Raw genomic sequence first — 13,223 nt, 5'->3', positions numbered from 1 at the left:
AAGGGACAGGACAACTTCACCGCATTAAAGGGACGATGGATGGGGCCATGTACTGTCAAATCTTGGGTGAGAACCTCCTTCCCTCAGCCAGGGCATTGAACATGGGTCGTGGATGGGTATTCCAGCATGACAATGACCCAAAACACACGGCCAAGGCAAGAAAGGAGTGGCTCAAGAAGAAGCACATTAAGGTCCTGGAGTGGCCTAGCCAGTTTCCAGACCTTAATCCCATAGAAAGTCTGTGGAGGGAGCTGAAGGTTCGAGTTGCCAAACGTCAGCCTCGAGACCTTAATGACTTGGAGAAGATCTGCAAAGAGGAGTGGGACAAAATCCCTCCTAAGATGTGTGCAAAGCTGGTGGCCAACTACAAGAAACGTCTGACCTCTGTGATTGCCAACAAGGGTTTTGCCACCAAGTACTAAGTAATGTTTTGCAGAGGGATCAAATACTTATTTCCCTCATTAAAATGAAAATCAATTTATAACATTGTTGACATGCATTTTTCTGAATTTTTTTGTTGTTATTCTGTCTCTCACTGTTCAAATAAACCTACCATAAAAATTATAGACTGATCATTTCTTTGTCAGTGGGCAAACGTACAAAATCAGCAGGGGATCAAATACTTTTTTCCCTCACTGTATATACAGTGGGGGAAAAAAGTATTTAGTCAGCCACCAATTGTGCAAGTTCTCCCACTTAAAAAGATGAGAGAGGCCTGTAATTTTCATCATAGGTACACGTCAACTATGACAGACAAATTGAGATTTTTTTTTCCAGAAAATCACATTGTAGGATTTTTAATGAATTTATTTGCAAATTATGGTGGAAAATAAGTATTTGGTCACCTACAAACAAGCAAGATTTCTGGCTCTCACAGACCTGTAACTTCTTCTTTAAGAGGCTCATCTGTCCTCCACTCGTTACCTGTATTAATGGCACCTGTTTGAACTTGTTATCAGTATAAAAGACACCTGTGCACAACCTCAAACAGTCACACTCCAAACTCCACTATGGTCAAGACCAAAGAGCTGTCAAAGGACACCAGAAACAAAATTGTAGACCTGCACCAGGCTGGGAAGACTGAATCTGCAATAGGTAAGCAGCTTGGTTTGAAGAAATCAACTGTGGGAGCAATTATTAGGAAATGGAAGACATACAAGACCACTGATAATCTCCCTCGATCTGGGGCTCCACGCAAGATCTCACCCTGTGGGGTCAAAATGATCACAAGAACGGTGAGAAAAAATCCCAGAACCACACGGGGGGACCTAGTGAATGACCTGCAGAGAGCTGGGACCAAAGTAAAAAAGCCTACCATCAGTAACACACTACGCCGCCAGGGACTCAAATCCTGCAGTGCCAGATGTGTCACCCTGCTTAAGCCAGTACATGTCCAGGCCTGTCTGAAGTTTGCTAGAGTGCATTTGGATGATCCAGAAGAGGATTGGGAGAATGTCATATGGTCAGATGAAACCAAAATAGAACTTTTTGGTAAAAACTCAACTCGTCGTGTTTGGAGGACAAAGAATGCTGAGTTGCATCCAATGAACACCATACCTACTGTGAAGCATGGGGGTGGAAACATCATGCTTTGGGGCTGTTTTTCTGCAAAGGGACCAGGACGACTGATCCGTGTAAAGGAAAGAATGAATGGGGCCACATATCGTGAGATTTTGAGTGAAAACCTCCTTCCATCAGCAAGGGCATTGAAGATGAAACGTGGCTGGGTCTTTCAGCATGACAATGATCCCAAACACACCGCCCGGGCAACGAAGGAGTGGCTTCGTAAGAAGCATTCAAGGTCCTGGAGTGGCCTAGCCAGTCTCCAGATCTCAACCCCATAGAAAATCTTTGGAGCGAGTTGAAAGTCTGTGTTGCCCAGCGACAGCCCCAAAACATCACTGCTCTAGAGGAGATCTGCATGGAGGAATGGGCCAAAATACCAGCAACAGTGTGTGAAAACCTTGTGAAGACTTACAGAAAACGTTTGACCTGTGTCATTGCCAACAAAGGGTATATAACAAAGTATTGAGAAACTTTTATTATTGACCAAATACTTATTTTCCACCATAATTAGCAAATAAATTCATTAAAAATCCTACAATGTGATTTTCTGGAAAAAGAAATCTCATTTTGTCTGTCATAGTTGACATGTACCTATGATGAAAATTACAGGCCTCTCTCATCTTTTTAAGTGGGAGAACTTGCACAATTGGTGGCTGACTAAATACTTTTTTTCCCCACTGTATGTGTGTGTGTGTATATATACACAGTACCAGTCAAAAGTTTGGACACACCTACTCAAGTGTTTTTCTTTATTTTTACTATTTTCTACATTGTAGAATATTAGTGAAGACATCAAAACTACGAAATAATGCATATGGAATCATGTCGTAACCCAGAAAGTGTTAAACAAATCAAAATAGATTTGAGATTCTTCAAATAGCCACCCTTTGCCTTGATGACAGCTTTGCAGACATTCTCTCAACCAGCTTCACCTGGAATGCTTTTCCAACAGTCTTGAAGGAGTTCCCACATATGCTGAGCACTTATTGGCTGCTTTTCCTTCACTCTGCCGTCCGACAAATCCCAAACCATCTCAATTGGGTTGAGGTTGGGGGATTGTGGAGGCCAGGTCATCTGATGCAGCACTCCATCACACTCCTTCTTGGTAAAATAGCCCTTACACAGCCTGGAGGTGTGTTGAGTCATTGTCTTGTTGAAAAACAAATGATAGTCCCACTAAGCCATAACTAGATGGGATGGTGTATCGCTGCAGAATGCTGTGGTAGCCATGCTGGTTAAGTGTGCGTTGAATTCTACATAAATCACGGACAGTGTCACCAGCAAAGTACCCCCACACCATAACACCTCCTCCTCCATGCTTTATGGTGGGAACTACACATACGGAGATCATCCGTTCACCCACACCGCGTCTCACAAAGACACGGTGGTTGGAACCAAATATCTCCAATTTGGACTCCAGACCAAAGGACACATTTCCACCGCTCATTGCTCGTGTTTCTTGGCCCAAGCAGGTCTCTTCTTCTTATTAGTGTCCTTTAGTAGTGGTTTCTTTGCAGCAATTCGACCACGAAGGCCTGATTCACACAGTCCCCTCTGAACAGTTGATATTGAGCTGTGTTTATGACTTGGACTCTGTGAAGCATTTTTTTGGGCTGCAATTTCTGAGGCTGGTAACTCTAATGAACGTATCCTCTGCAGCAGAGGTAAATCTGGGTCTTCCATTCCTGTGGCGGTCCTCATGAGAGCCCGTTTCATCATAGCGCTAGAAATTTATGCAAATGTATAAAACATTTTAAACGGAAATATTGCATTTACATAAGTATTTACTCAGTACTTTGTTGAAGCACGTTTGGCAGTGATTACAGCCGTGAGTCTTCTTGGGTATGATGCTACAAGCTTTGGGGAGTTTCTCAGATTCTTCTCTGCAGATCATCTCAAGCTCTGTCAGGTTGGATGGGGAGCATCGCTGCACAGCTATTTTCAGGTCTCTCCATAGATGTTTGATCGGGTTCAAGTCCGGGCTCTGGCTGGGCCACTCAAGGACATTCAGAGACTTGTCCCGAAGCCACTCCTGCATTGTCTTGGCTGTGTGCTTAGGGTCGTTGTCCTGTTGAAGGTGAACTTTCACCCCAGCTTGAGGTCCTGAGCACTCTGGAGCAGGTTTTCATCAAGGATCTCTCTGTAATTTGCTCTGTTCATCTTTGCCTCGATCCTGACTAGTCTCCCAGTCCCTGCCACTGAAAAACATCCCCACAGCATGATGCTGCCACCACCATGCTTCACCGTAGGGATGGTGCCAGGTTTCATCCAGACGTGATGCTTGGCATTCAGGCCAAAGAGTTCAATCTTGGTTTCATCAGACCAGATAATCTTGTTTCTCATGGTCTGAGAGTCTTTAGGTGCCTTTTGGCAAACTCCAAGCAGGCTGTCATGTGCCTTTTACTGAGGAGTGGTTTCTGTCTGGCCACTTTACCATAAAGGCCTGATTGGTGGAGTGCTGCAGAGATTGTTGTCCTTCTGGAAGGTTCTCCCATCTCCACAGAGGAACTCTAGAGCTCTGTTAGAGAGACCATCGCGTTCTTGGTCAACTCCCTGACCAAGGTCCTTCTCCCCTGATTGCTCAGTTTGGCTGGACGGCCAGCTCTAGGAAGAGTCTTGGTAGTTCCAAACTTCTTCCATTTAATAATGATGGAGGCCACTGTGTTCTTGGGGACCTTCAATGCGCTACAGAAATTTTTTGGTACCCTTCCCCAGATCTGTGCCTCAACACAATCCTGACATAGACCCTACCACACCTATTGTTTCACTAACAGCGATGGTAATGGTGGCTAAATAAAGAAAACTAAGCCAATGGATGAATCACTTTCTGTCAATAAAATTAAGTATAACATTTTGGTTACCATCCCTTTTTAAATAGCAGTTTTTACCACAAAACAACATTTAATATTTCTAAATTGAAGTCAAAATATTAGGCTATTTACAGTGAGGGAAAAAAGTATTTGATCCCCTGCTGATTTTGTACGTTTGCCCACTGACAAAGAAATGATCAGTCTATAATTTTAATGGTAGGTTTATTTGAACAGTGAGAGACAGAATAACAACAAAAAAATCCAGAAAAACGCATGTCAAAAATGTTTTAAATTGATTTGCATTTTAATGAGGGAAATAAGTATTTGACCCCTCTGCAAAACATGACTTAGTACTTGGTGGCAAAACCCTTGTTGGCAATCACAGAGGTCAGACGTTTCTTACATTTTCTTGTAGTTGGCCACCAGGTTTGCACACATCTCAGGAGGGATTTTGTCCCACTCCTCTTTGTAGATCTTCTTCAAGTCATTAAGGTTTCGAGGCTGACGTTTGGCAACTCGAACCTTCAGCTCCCTCCACAGATTTTCTATGGGATTAAGGTCTGGAGACTGGCTAGGATACTCCAGGACCTTAATGTGCTTCTTCTTGAGCCACTCCTTTGTTGTCTTGGCCGTGTGTTTTGGGTCATTGTCATGCTGGAATACCCATCCACGACCTATTTTCAATGCCCTGGCTGAGGGAAGGAGGTTCTCACCCAAGATTTGACGGCACGTGGCCTTGTCCATCATCGCTTTGATGCGGTGAAGTTGTCCTGTCCCCTTAGCAGAAAAACACCCCCAAAGCATAATGTTTCCACCTCCATGTTTGACGGTGGGGATGGTGTTCTTGGGGTCATAGGCAGCATTCCTCCTCCTCCAAACACGGCGAGTTGAGTTGATGCCAAAGAGCTCGATTTTGGTCTCATCTGACCACAACACTTTCACCCAGTTCTCCACTGAATCATTCAGATGTTCATTGGCAAACTTCAGACGGGCCTGTATATGTGCTTTCTTGAGCAGGGGGACCTTGCGGGCGCTGCAGGATTTCAGTCCTTCATGGCGTAGTGTGTTACCAATTGTTTTCTTGGTGACTATGGTCCCAGCTGCCTTGAGATCATTGACAAGATCCTCCTGTGTAGTTGATTCCTCACCGTTCTCATGATCATTGCAACTCCACGAGGTGAGATCTTGCATGGAGCCCCAGGCCGAGTGAGATTGACAGTTATTTTGTGTTTCTTCCATTTGCGAATAATCGCACCAACTGTTGTCACCTTCTCACCAAGCTGCTTGGCGATGGTCTTGTAGCCCATTCCAGCCTTGTGTAGGTCTACAATCTTGTCCCAGACATCCTTGGAGAGCTCTTTGGTCTCGGCCATGGTGGAGAGTTTGGAATCTGATTGATTGATTGCTTCTGTGGACAGGTGTCTTTTATACAGGTAACAAACTGAGATTAGGAGAACTCCCTTTAAGAGTGTGCTCCTAATCTCAGCTCGTTACCTGTATAAAAGACACCTGGGAGCCAGAAATCTTTCTGATTGAGAGGGGGTCAAATAGTTATTTCCCTCATTAAAATGCAAATCAATTCATAACATTTTTGACATGTGTTTTTCGGGATCTTTTTGTTGTTATTATGTCTCTCACTGTTCAAATAAACCTACCATTAAAATTATAGACTGATCATTTCTTTGTCAGTGGGCAAACGTACAAAATCAGCAAGGGATCAAATACTTTTTCCCCTCACTGTACATATCTAAGGATGTTTTTATAAGAATAGAGTTGATATTTTGCTATGACTGTTGCTTTTTCCAATTGTTTCTTGGGATAAAAATGACTGCAGTTGGTAATGTAGTGTAAATATGTTGGGAGTATGAGGCGTAATGCAAGTATAATCTTTAGAGATATCAATAGACACTGATACTGGTCCCTTTATGGAAATACCACACATGCACAGACATGTCTCTGATGGTTTATATAGCCTCAATCCCTGGCTGAACACTAAAGTTATATAACGGCTAGTCTAGAGCCTTCAAACTAAACTCTGGACCTCGAAAGCCAGTTCCACTGTATTCTTTCATTGTTCCTCTCTAATCAGGGACAGATTCTAGACCTGGGACACAAAGTGTGTGCAATTATATAATTCAGGTAGAATAGAAAACCAGCATGCTCCGGACCTCGTAGGGTCAGAGGTGAATACCCCTGGTCTAGAGGATGAGTGGGTTATGTTCACTTTCCCACAGCCTCTTAACATCCAGCAGTGACGAACATGTCACTCGTCACACTGTCACCTTTTGACATGTTAGCACCAGGTATAAACATGGCTCTTGTCTCAATATTACGCACCTTTCCATTCCGTTTATAGGTTGTCATTTATTTGACTGGCTTTGTGCCCACTTGTCCAAAATGACAAAACCATGTACACTTCTGGCTGCAATTCCAAACCATTCATAGCCTGGAAACCGCACTGAATATTGATCTGCTTCTTTGTTTCTCATTTGTTTTGATCACAGGAAGTTGGTGGCACCTTAATTGTTTTTTCATTTGTTTTGATCACAGGAGATTGGTGGCACCTTAATTGGGGAGGACGGGCTCGTGGTAATGAATGGAGTGGAATAGGTGGAATGGTATCAAATACATCAAACAGGCGGCAGGTAGCTTAGTGGTTAAGAGCATTGTGCCAGTAACCGAAAGGTCGCTGGTTCTAATCCCCGAGCCGACTAGGTGAAAAATCTGTCGATGTGCCCTTGAGCAAGGCACTTAACCCTAATTGCTCCTGTAAGTCGCTCTGGATAAGAGCGTCTGCTAAATGACTAATAAAAAAAACACACAAAAAAAAACACATGGTTTGATGCCATTCCATTCGCGCCGTTCCAGACATTTATGAGCCGTTCTCCCCTAAGCAGCCTCCACTGGTTTTGATACTAGGCTAAAACATTCATTGAAACATAACTCTCCAATAAATAAAACAATCCATCGGCCAACTTATTTTCAGAATTATGCAAAAATAAACTTTATTGCCACTTTCATTGAGCAGGGGAAATGAATGCAGTCAGTACTGAAGCTATGTAACATGACTTACTGTGTGCTTTCTGTTCCAAGTCTAAGATTCACCATATGTAACGATATAATGCAAATCATGTGTACTTACATGAAATATGATCAATGTCAAATAATGTTTCATTATTTTGTCTACATGTTCAATCTGATGACTTGGAGTTGAATAGAAGCAACATGAATTCATCACTGGTTACTTTTAGTACAAAGAAAGATGGAGAACGCTCCATCGTGGAGAGAAAAAAAAAACTATATTAGAGGAGTTCTTGAAGTAACGAGTATCATACCAAAATACTGTAATGCTATTCACGTCATGGGAGAAACAGGCATTGTTACTCAAAATAAAGACCATGATCAACATACACCAGGCCAAACTTTGACATGGAAAAACGCAAAGCCATCTTCAGTTTCATTAACCACTTTCACACGTTTACAGCTTTAATATACAAAAGAAAAATATTATTTCACATATTACCGCCTTAAACACACCTCTGGTATCGTCAAGGCTTTTAGACAGTGTGCGGTTAGAACCCGATCTAATGTCACAGGATTCAAACGATAATTCAGATCTAATTGTTTATTGTTGTGCTTTTCAGGTGAGCCTGGGTGTAGTGGCCAGGTTAAAGATATCTTCAGAATGAATTCTTACTAATTATTTTTCATTTTCAGGCTTTCGTTGCGTAATAAAGTAACATTTCTTATCTCTACTGTCCCATTCATTTGGGGGGCAACGCGATCTGATTATATTTGCAAATCCTCCAAATAATATCAGCCATCCATCCTACTTAATGTACAAACAAATTTAAAAGAGCAACATAAAATCATATTTCCAGTAACATCTTTATGTACGCAAGATCATTCCCATGGTAATGAATTTGAGGCCTTTTTTAATGAAACAATATTTTAAAAAATCAAACATGAGCAAAGAAAAAACAAATATACAACTTTTACATGTGAAATAGTATCTGCATTCTGCACTCTTACTCAAAAGTAAATGCAAATTAAAGAATATTAGAATCACAAATGTGACGTAAATAAATTAAGTCGAGAAACAAACACGTTTTGTTGTCATGCCGAAGAAGCAGCTGACTCAGTAGTATAGTTACAATAGGCATAAAAAGCTAGACGGAGCGCTGTCGCCTCTTCATCCCAACTAAGACAGCCCCTTGGTTCTGCACTGTACAGTTATGGAGAAAGTGCATTCTCATTTCTCACTAACATTACCTAACTCACTCACACTCCTAGACTGCATTCATACCATTAGGATGAAAAGAGCAGTACATGTATTAATGCGTACGTGTTTGGAGGGGCAACCTGCTTCCAATAAAATAGATCCTGATCAATCTCCAGTGGCTCAAATCTCAAATCAGTTCCCAGCAAGCAGACATTCAAACTCAATGTAGATCCCAGGCATGTGTGGGTAGAGAACTTAGAATAGTTTGTTAGGCAGTCCAAGTATGACTCTCTCTTCACATTGTGCATGTTGATGACGTGAGAACATTGCTTACTGGTAACTACTATCTAGGGAAAGACACTGCCTTCTTTGTGCATGCTGATGATGACATGCGAACATTGCTTTTAACTACCTCCTTCCGTGCAATTTGACAGAAAGTGTTCAAACTGTCTTTAAAATCCCTGAAATTCAACGGTACATACCAGAAGAACAAACACCAAATCAATCCAGTTCAGGTGTGTCACACATTATTACACAGAGTATAATGTTGTATTATTATATTTACATGCCTGCCACAGCGCAAATAACCGTTGCCTAATGAACGTCACCTACTAAAACAAATGAATAGCAGTTATATAAAGATATCATAAATCGTAATACTGACGTCAAACGCAACCGTGATAATAATCATATGATAAGTTATGATGGTTAAGATGCTCTGTCTGTGCGGTGAGAGATGGATGAATAGTGGTGGTCAGAGATTGGACAGCTAGGACTTAGACCAGGCTGTTGATCAGGACGAGACATGTGGCCCTTTGATGTTTAGTTGGGCTCCTCTGCATTGATGGGGCCCCGCCCCCTGGCTCAGTCCATTTAAACGCATGTCCAATCTGCACAGCTCAAAGCACAGGCACAGCAGGGGGAGGCTAGGGTAAGTTGTTCTAGGGGGGGGGGGGGGTTGTCCCCCTCATGTGGATGTGATGCTCCTGGGTTAAGTTAGTTAGTCCTGTGCTTTCAGAAGGCAGTGGTGACGGCGTTCCCTCGCCGTGTCCCCAGTCGTACCAGCTCTCTGGGTACCGTGTCCAGCTGCTCATACGCCAGACGACCCTCCTCACCTGTTTAACAAATCAATCAAATTAATATTTCTTAAAACAGACATTGATTGGGGCTAAAATAGACAGGAGATTTTTTGTCAAACTGTCACTCACCGAAAGTGAGCAGGGTTTCTATGGCAACGTGGCGAAGCTCCTCGTCCGCCGAGTCACACAGTGATACCACCGCCCGGATGCTCTCTACTGCCTGAGACGTAGAAAGAAATAGGACATCCTCTTGCTTCAGAGAGACGTCATAATAAGATACATCAAATGAATATGTCAGTTGTTCTATAGCTAAAAGTGATTAGCTACACTGACCTGTAGACAGCTAAGAGCAGCACAGGCAGACCTTTGTGTTTGAACTTCCGCCTCCCACAAGGCCTGTGTGTAGCAATCCACTGCCTGTAAAGACACACAGAGAAAACAAACTCGGTTACTGCCCTGCCATAGCAACTGTCCAGTAATCTTGGCAGGCTTAATGGCCTTGACAGACGGTGTTTAATGGCCTTGACATAATGGTGTTTATATTAGGGCTGGGTTTAATTTAGCCTGAGTGGGTCAAGGATCAACCCTACTGACATGCACAGACTGACCTTTGACCTGAAGGGTGTGTGTGAGGCAGCAGAAGTGATGTAGGCAGCTGCAGCCTTGCTGAGCTGGGGGTCTTCGTGGGAGAGGAGCGAGGCCAGAGCCCTGAGGGTCTGCAGCCGGGGACACAGGCCGGTGTGTGACATCTCTTCTAGTTCCTTTAGACAACGCTCCGAGTCACCGCCACTCAGGCCCTCTGCAAACACAGCTGAGGGGAGGACAACTAAATTAACTCACAGGTACTTACAAGCTAGTTTTGTTCAGTGGACCATGTAGCAAGTCTGTTCATGTTTGGACCCCTCTCATGCTGACTACACCGGGCACGCATGTGCGTACGCCGTCGTGCGCATGTTGATTTTGTCCATCCACACCAGACGCGATCAGGACACGCAGGTTGAAATATCAAAACGAACTCTGAACCAACTACAGGTCGGATCACATGAAACATTCATGGACAGTTATCTAGCTAGCTTGTGGTTGCTAGCTAATCTGTCCTGGGATATAAACATTTGGTTGTTATTTTACCTGAAATACACAAGGTCCTTTTTTTCTGGATCTTTGTAGAATTTTGACCCATTTTGAGTCACACAAAAGTGTGTGTTCTCTACTCCAACAATTAATCCACAGTTAAAAGGGGAAACCTTTTATGTAAAAATGTAAACCTAGTTAGTTCTAGTAATCTCTCCTCCTTCAGTCGTCTTCTTCTTCTTCTGTGGACGTTATATGGCGGTTGTCAACCAACTTTAAGGTGCATTGCCACCACCAACTGGACTGGAGTGTGGACCTCAGTTCAACTTTCAATCACCCACGTGGGTATATGCTCCTAAAAACCAATGAGGAGATGGGAGAGGCGGGACTTGCAGCGCGTCACAAATAGAACCGAGTTCTATTTTAGCGCCTGGCAACGTAGATGCTCGTTGACGCGCGCGAGCAGTTTGGGTGCAATGATTGAATAACACGTATGTGTACATTTATTTTGCAACGCGGGCGGTGTGGTCAGCATGTCAGTCTTTATCAAACCATCAGACCTCTATCTTGGGTTTCTGACTGGTTCTACATTCAACACTCCATCATTGTCTTGCCAAACAGCAACATGTTAGTTGAAGCAAAACAGACGGGCACCTAGACTATGAACAACTAAGCCTCCGAGTAATTTAGTATCCTAGGACCCCCCAAACAGAAGAGAATAGATGGATGTTGGTTGCAGCAGAATGTGTGTTTGTCCTGAGCCTTTACCTTCCCTGGCCACTTGCAGTAGGTGTTCCTCCATGTCTTCCACGCTGTGCTCTGAGACATAGCTGTAGAACTGGAACACCGTGACGACGTCCTGGGACAGGGCCGATGGAGGGGTGGAGGCCAGATCACTCCTGTCCACCATCTCACTCACCACCAGCTGGATCACTGGTGAGGGAAGAGAGAGAGACAGCCGTGTGAGATGTTTACAGTGACAGTTCTGCTGCACTACACACTATGGTGTAATTATATATGCACGCATGACTAAGTCGCTTTGGATAAAAACGTCTGCTAAATGGCATATTATTGATATTATATAACCAATCAGACAAGCACAAACATACTTGTCATAAACTTTGTATACACTAAATACAGTGCATTCGGAAAGTATTCAGACCCCTTCACTTTTTCCACATTTTGTTACATTACAACCTTATTCTAACATGGATTAAATACATGTTTCCCTCATCAATCTACACACAGTACCCCATAATGACAAAGTGAAAACAGGTTTTTAAGAAATTTTAGCAAATGTATTAAAAAGAAAAAACAGAAATACCTTTTTACATAAGTATTCAGACCCTTAGCTATGAGACTCGATATTGAGCTTGGATGCATCCTGTTTCCATTGATCCTCCTTGAGATGTTTCTACAATTTGATTGGAGTCCACTTGTGGTAAATTCAATTGATTGGACATGATTTGGAAAGGCACACACCTGTCTATATAAGGTCCCACAGTTGACAGTGCATGCCAGAGCAAAAACCAAGCCATGAGGTCGAAGGAATTGTCTGTAGAGCTCAGAGACGGGGTTGTGTCGAGGCACAGATCTGGGGAAGGTACCAAAACATTTCTGCAGAATTGAAGGTCTCCAAGAACACAGTGGCCTCCATCATTCTTAAATGGAAGAAGTTTGGAACCACCAAGACTCTTCCTGGAGCTGGCTGCTCGGCCAAACTGAGAAATCGGGGGAGAAGGGCCTTTCTCAGGGAGGTGACCAAGAATCCAATGGGAGAACCTTCCAGAAGGACAACCATCTCTGCAGCACTCCACCAATCAGGCCTTTATGGTAGAGTGGCCAGACGGAAGCCACTCCTCAGTAAAAGGCACATGACATCCCGCTTGGAGTTTGCCAAAAGGCACCTAAAGACTCTCAGACCATGAGAAACAAGATTCTCTGGTCTGGAGGAAAGCTGGCACCATCCCTACGGTGAAGCATGGTGGTGGCAGCATCATGCTGTGGGGATGTTTTTCAGCAGCAGGGACTGGGAGACTAGTCAGGATCGAGGGAAAGATGAACGGAGCAAATTACAGAGAGATCCTTGATGAAAACCTGCTCCAGAGCGCTCAGGACCTCAGACTGGGGCGAAAGTTCACCTTCCAACAGAACAACAACCCTAAGCACATAGCCAAGACAATGTAGGAGTGGCTTCGGGACAAGTCTCTGAATGTCCTTGAGTGGCCCAGCCAGAGCCCGGACTTGAACCCGATCGAACATCTATGGAGAGACCTGAAAATAGCTGTGCAGCGATGCTCCCCATCCAACCTGACAGAGCTTGAGATGATCTGCAGAGAAGAATCTGAGAAACTCCCCAAATACAGGTGTGCCAAGCTTGTAGCGTCATACCCAAGGAGACTCAAGGCTGTAATCGCTGCCAAAGGTGCTTCAACAACGTACTGGGTAAAAGGTCTGAATACTTATGTAAATGTG

At 43.5% G+C, this 13,223-nt stretch overlaps 1 protein-coding gene across 1 annotated transcript in view; it reads right to left on the bottom strand.

Moving 5' to 3' along the window:
• Positions 1-9,551: 9,551 nt before the first annotated feature.
• Positions 9,552-13,223, bottom strand: part of LOC311132870 (rho family-interacting cell polarization regulator 2-like) — a gene marked incomplete at its 5' end in the record, with an annotated part of 97,760 nt that continues 94,088 nt past the window's right edge. The window contains 5 exons of the mRNA XM_084166227.1: positions 9,552-9,713; positions 9,807-9,897; positions 10,011-10,094; positions 10,286-10,488; positions 11,517-11,681. Coding sequence (XP_084022353.1) covers positions 9,613-9,713; positions 9,807-9,897; positions 10,011-10,094; positions 10,286-10,488; positions 11,517-11,681 — 644 coding nt within the window. The 3' untranslated portion in view covers positions 9,552-9,612. The remainder of the gene's footprint in view (positions 9,714-9,806; positions 9,898-10,010; positions 10,095-10,285; positions 10,489-11,516; positions 11,682-13,223) is intronic.

Source organism: Coregonus lavaretus, assembly GCF_964263955.1.
Source record: "Coregonus lavaretus genome assembly, chromosome: 7".
Lineage (NCBI taxonomy): Eukaryota > Metazoa > Chordata > Actinopteri > Salmoniformes > Salmonidae > Coregonus > Coregonus lavaretus.
Note: the sequence above shows the minus strand (reverse complement) of the source record. Positions and strands in the feature narration are given on the sequence as shown.